This window comes from Rhinolophus ferrumequinum, chromosome 11 (assembly GCF_004115265.2).
Source record: "Rhinolophus ferrumequinum isolate MPI-CBG mRhiFer1 chromosome 11, mRhiFer1_v1.p, whole genome shotgun sequence".
NCBI classification, from domain to species: domain Eukaryota; kingdom Metazoa; phylum Chordata; class Mammalia; order Chiroptera; family Rhinolophidae; genus Rhinolophus; species Rhinolophus ferrumequinum.
In genome coordinates, this window is record NC_046294.1 from 36,585,842 (window position 1) to 36,591,841 (window position 6,000).

Sequence of the window (6,000 nt, forward strand, 5' to 3'; positions counted from 1 at the left end):
AGTGATCCCTCCCTTGAGAGATTAGGATTAGAGATAAAATAAAGCAGCTCTGGCTGGCTGTTAACCATTACCATGAATTTCTTCCAGTGTAGGCACGTATCACCATGGTATTGTACCTGAGAATTTATTAAGGGCAGAGACAGACTTTGAGGATTCTAGTGCCAAGATAAGGACTGGCGCGGGTGAATGAATGAATAATAACAGTGTATGGCTGAACTTCAGGCACCCAAATTCTGTGGGGGTGTGGGCGCAGATAACGGCCTTTCCTAGGACAGGGACTAAGTCCACCAACCCCTGCAGCTGTCTCTGCTCCATGCCCACATCCAGTCTTGGATTCAAACCGGCACTATCTTGGTTTTAGCAGCACTTCCAGAAATGCACAGGCCCCGCTGGAAAAGGACTCAATTTGCCGCTCTAGCTACGAGCCTCCTCAAGGGCCGATGCATGCCGGGATGTGTAGTCCTGTTGATTGAGAAATCTGCTACCACGTTGAAATGCATTTCGGGATATGTAGCTAGGCGGACGCCGAGGACCACGCAGCGTAACTCCTCCTCCCGCAGGCGAGGAAGCGGGAACGTGTGAGGTCATTTCCTGTGTGCTGGGTGGCTTCCGGAAGCTCTCACAGTCCTCGCTCTCTTTTTTGCTGCTTGGCCGCCGCCATCATGGGTCGCATGCACGCTCCCGGGTGAGCGCGGGTTTCCCTGCGAGAATTGCAGGGCTCGGCCGCGGGGATGAGGGGAAAGGAGGGAGTGTGGGCAGCGGGTCGAGGGGATGGTGTTCTGGGTTGCTGTGGCACGGACCACTTTACACTAAGACTGCTTCTCTCCCCAGGAAGGGCCTGTCCCAGTCGGCTCTGCCCTACCGCCGCAGCGTCCCCACCGTAAGTAGCGTGCGGGGGCCGGGGACAGATGGGGGAGGAGGATGCCATTCGTCGCTCCGGGGAAGTGGCGCCGGCGTGCGGGCTCTGTGGCCGGCCATGTGTGCATGAGGAGCGCTACTTGGAGGGTGGAGGGATCGCTGTGTGTAGGTATCGCCCCTGGTTTCTCGTGCTGAGGCCGCTTCCTTTCCACAAACAGTGGCTGAAGTTGACGTCTGACGATGTGAAGGAGCAGATCTACAAACTGGCTAAGAAGGGGCTGACTCCCTCACAGATCGGTGAGTGTTTCTGTGTAATGGAGCCCCTTCCATTTGCCCTCGTGTAACTTGCTGAAAAAGGCTGAAAACCTTTCGCCCTTTTTCCTGGCTTCACTGTTGACGGAGACCTCTCGGTCATCGTTTGTTGAACTCTCAAATTCTCATTCAGAAGATGGTAAAATTATTAAAACGTTCTGAAAAATTTAATGAGTATTTATTACGAGCTAGGCACTGTCATAAGTGCATTGTTCTAAGCACTTTACAAATACTGCCCTCGTTTAATTCTCACAAGAATGATTTCAAGTAAATGCCAGTAGTTTTCCCCATCCTAACAGTTGAGAAAACACGCACAGTGTAGCTTTATAACTAGCCCCAAATCACACAGCTATTAAATGAAGGATTGGACTCACGCTGCTTGTCACACTTTTTCAGATGTGGTTTGAGCCTAAACTGTGTGTGACTTTGCAAGTGGCTTCATTCAGCAAATGTTGGCCTGGCATGTGATGATTCTGAATGCTGAGATTCCAGTTGTCGAAAAAGGGCAAAATATATGCCTTCTTGGAGCTTATGATCTAGTGGCGGTATCACACATAATAGGAAGGACGTAGTAGATAGTCAAGTAGTCATATATGCTGTTTTGAGAGTTAAGAAAAATAATGTACATAAACTCTTTTTAAGAAGCTCTGATGTTCTTAATAAACTTTTTTTGAAGCTGGCTTTAAGTAGTTTTGCTGTCCGTCCAGCAAGCTTTCTATGATGATGGTCTTCCAACATTCGCAGTTTATAATATATTATTCTGTTTTTAGGTGTGATCCTGAGAGACTCGCATGGTGTTGCACAAGTACGTTTTGTGACAGGCAATAAAATCCTAAGAATTCTTAAATCCAAAGGACTTGCTCCTGATCTTCCTGAGGATCTCTACCATTTAATTAAGAAAGCTGTTGCGGTTCGAAAGCATCTTGAGAGGAACAGAAAGGTAAGAGCATAGGACTGCTTGTACTAGTTTATTTCAGTAAAGATAATGCATTGGATTTGATTTATCTAAAGTGGCTTAGGACACAAACTAGTCACACTAAAGATGCTTTGAAATAAAAATTCTACCAGAAGAGATTGGTGGGAGGGTCCTTGCCTTCTCTAGACAGTAATATTCAGTTGGTTGAAAATGTCGAGGTGTTTGTTTGCAGAGTTATGCAAATCATTTCTTCTTGGTCTCCTGGAAACCTTAAAAATTCTTAAGGACTTCATGTAGCCACATGAACCCTGGCCTATGATTCTATTACAGGGTAACTTTTCATTAAAGTACATGGTGTCTATGCATTCTTTTGTTAAAATAATGTTTGATAATGTTTAGTTGTTTTGGGTGGTTTTCTTAAATTCTACTAATTTTTTAATTTTTAGGATAAGGATGCTAAATTCCGTCTGATTCTGATCGAGAGTCGTATTCACCGGTTGGCTCGATATTACAAGACCAAACGAGTCCTCCCCCCCAATTGGAAATAGTAAGTATCCTTATTTGTTAACAGGTTAGCCAGATAGTAAATAGAGTAAAAGGACTGATCGTAATGTTTTAGGTCGTGGCTTCATGGTCAGTCACTCTTTCAGTTCTGTCATTATAGCAGGAATACAACCATAGATGATGCATAAATAAACGGGTGTGGCTGTGTTCCATTGAAACTATTTACAGATACAAGCGAAGGGCCATAGTTCACAGACCCCTGATTTAGAACATGAACAAGCCTTTAGATAGATACTGGGTAAAAATTTCAGTACATACCACTGCTCCCAGGTGTTCATGTTGTCTTCATTTTTGCATCAGATGCTCACTATGATGATTAATGTCCAAACATTCGCAGTTTCCACCAGAAGGATTTTTTTCCTTATGTTGGCCAGTTCTTCCTTGGATGTCTGAGTGAGCATCTTAATTCATTATGCTTGAGCGCAATGAACTGATTCAAGAACTCAGCAGTTTGGTGCATTTAATATAGTTGGGGTTTATTTTAGCTGTTTGGAAATAGGTCTGTTAGCTGGGAAATTCTATGGATGAATACGGAGGACCTGTATTAATCCAGTCTTCTCCCCTCCCTTCTTTTTCCTTTTCAGCGAGTCATCCACGGCCTCTGCCTTGGTTGCATAAATTTGTCTATGTACTCAAGTAATAAAATCATTGTTTAATGAGATGCATGTTTTGTATTTCTTTCCTTAAAAAACTATCAGTGATTCATATATGTTGCTCTTTTTTGATTTGTGTTTTAGCAGAATTAGAATTGTGTAATTCTACAGAGCAATAAGATAGCATCCATTGTTGCACCTGTTTATAATTGCATCAAGTTGAGCAGTTAAGGTGGTATAGAGGGTGCTGGAAGAGACTAGAAAGTAGTAGTGATTTAGTTGTTTTAATGTCATGGGGAAACTTTCCAAGTATTTTGGATACATTTGATATTAAATGCCAGGTAGAACTGTGATACATGTTATCCATAGGGTAACATCAGAAATACACATGAAAGTGTCTGGAGAAGGACATCTTGAGTGTGGAGGGACCTCAGGAGTTAGTGTGATATTTTTTCCCAGACTTGCTGGTGAGGCTAAAAGATGAGGAAGAAGAGATTCAGCAAACAGTAAGCAAGCACAGTTCCATCTGGAGCAGAGGGAACAGGAAGAACTGAGGGGAGCTCAGGTTCCTGAGCCTTGCAACTTTTGGATGAGTTAAAATTTACTCACCCAGATGTTGGCAGAATATTGGGTATCCCTGTTTGAAAGAGTTAATTCTCTTGAATAACTGGATGAGCTATTCAAGATTTTAAGACCAGTAAATGATAAACCGTGTGTTTGGCTGGTTTCCAAAGCCATGCTCCTTCAGGATGCAGGAAAAGTTCAAGAAGGCCATTTGTATGTACTACCTTTTTTCTAACTATATTTAATAATAAGCTTTTTACTTCAGCTTTATCCTAAGTAGTAATAAAATTTGTGTTTGAAATCACACTATTAGGCAAAGTCCTTCTTTTCAAGAGACCACTATGTTAACAAGCATTGATATTGGGCGCCAGGCTCAGGAGGTACACCCAAACCATTTAACCTTGGTCTTCAGGTCCATATAGCCACCTACCCAGCAGTATGTGTTCTATGCTGGGTGTGCAGACTGATTCAGTCCCCCTTCCTAGTGGGCTCACAAATAAGGGAGACAGGTGCGGATAATCTGTTTCAGTATTTTACCCATTTCTTACCTAGTGTTAGATGTAAGTTTTTAATCCCTTGTGCTTTTGTGTTCATGTTTTAAAGTGGCTCACAATCATAAACCAAGAAATAAACTTACCTGTAATAAGGCAAACATCTCCAAGAGTGATGAACAAGTAAAACAAGGTCTCACAAACCCTAGATAGTTACCATGTTTCCCCCAAAATAAGACCTAGCTAGCCATCAGCTCTAATGCATCTTTTGGAGCAAAAATTAATATAAGACCAGTTCTTACATAAGACCAGGTAATTTAATTAATAGAATATCTAATCTAATACTGAGTCTTATATTAATTTTTGCTCCAAAAAGATGCATTAGAGCTGATGGTCCAGCTAGGTCTTATTTTCAGGGAAACACTGTAGTTGAGGATACTTGTTGCATAGATGTTACATATTATAATTTGTTTTATAGTTACCCCAAGATAATTATTTAAATCTTTGTTATGAGAATCAGTGATCCTCTTTTTATTTATTGTTTTACATTGGTAACTGATGAGTATCTTATGTTTACTTTTTGTAAATTGCCTATTCATGCCCTATTCCAATTTCTCTTGGAACAGTGTTATTTACCCTTTACCATGTGCTACAAATATTTTTCCCAAACTTCAATCTGGTTTATAGTATTTTTGCTATAGAAATTTAACAATTTCTTGATACTATTTCTAATGATTTACCTTAATTTTTTTTGATAGATCAGTCTAATAAAATTTTTAATTTTTTTCTGCTCCCTTCTGTTTAATATAGTATGGCTTTCATCTGTCTTCCAGACTTAGACATTTATTCTTTTTTAAACAAAAGTTCTCATATACTTTTTCTTTGTACATCTGTTTTGACACAGTTGGAATCGGCATATGGATCTTATTTGTTTAAATCTACCCATATGTGAGCACCTAGGATTTGAAGATTTCCTTCAAACTGTTCTCGTCATTTAAAAATCATGTTTCTTTCAGTGACAGGTGTTCATCTTAACTATTTTTTTATTTTTAAGATTTTATTGGGGAAGGGAACAGTGTGTACTTCCAGGACTTTTTCCAAGTCAAGTTGTCCTTTCAATCTTAGTTGTGGAGGGCGCCCCTCAGCTCCAGGTCCAGTTGCCGTTGTTAGGGGCACAGCCCACCATCCCTGGCGGGAGTCCAGTCGAACTGGCAACCTTGTGGTTGAGAGCCCACTGGCCCATGTGGGAATCGAACCGGCAGCCTTTAGAGTTCGGAGCACGAAGCTCCAACTGCCTGAGCCACCGGGCCGGCCTCATCTTAACTATTTTTTCATTAAATTTACGCATATATGTGGCTTTAAAAGTTATATCATTTTATAAGACTTAGAATACTTGTGGACCCTTCCCTTTTGCAAGTCTAGGGTGACCAATTTCAACTTAGCTATTTCTAAAAACTGAGGTGAAATTCACATAGCAAAATTCATCATTTCAAAATGAGTAATTCAGTGACATTTAGTACATTCATAATGTGCAACCACCACTCCTATTTAGTTCCAAAATATTTTCATCACTCCAAAATAAAACCCTGTACTCATAAAGCAGTTAAATCCTCATTCTCCCCTCAGCTCCTGGCAAAAACCACTCATCTGCTTTCTGTTCCTATGGGTTTATCTATCTGGATACTTCATACAAGTGGAGTCA

The 6,000-nt window shown here is 41.1% G+C and overlaps 1 protein-coding gene and 1 non-coding gene across 2 annotated transcripts; both read left to right on the forward strand.

Annotated features, from left to right (window-relative positions):
* Positions 1-537: 537 nt before the first annotated feature.
* RPS13 (ribosomal protein S13) lies at positions 538-3,311 on the forward strand. Its single transcript, XM_033118939.1, has 6 exons — positions 538-685; positions 832-880; positions 1,077-1,155; positions 1,941-2,110; positions 2,533-2,633; positions 3,235-3,311. Exons 1-6 carry the CDS (start codon positions 663-665, stop codon positions 3,266-3,268), a joined length of 456 nt encoding a protein of 151 aa, XP_032974830.1. The 5' UTR covers positions 538-662; the 3' UTR covers positions 3,269-3,311.
* Positions 2,955-3,047, forward strand: LOC117031395 (small nucleolar RNA SNORD14). The gene has a single exon (XR_004424535.1). It is a non-coding gene; the product is annotated as a small nucleolar RNA SNORD14 (small nucleolar RNA).
* Positions 3,312-6,000: the final 2,689 nt, after the last annotated feature.

Bases quoted from the DNA above. Each gene is read 5' to 3' on its own strand.
- RPS13 (XM_033118939.1), top strand. From the start codon at position 663: ATGGGTCGCATGCACGCTCCCGG. The intron at 686-831 runs GTGAGCGCGGGT...TTCTCTCCCCAG, and splicing joins GGTCGCATGCACGCTCCCGG to GAAGGGCCTGTCCCAGTCGG. The intron at 2,634-3,234 runs GTAAGTATCCTT...TTTCCTTTTCAG, and splicing joins CTCCCCCCCAATTGGAAATA to CGAGTCATCCACGGCCTCTG.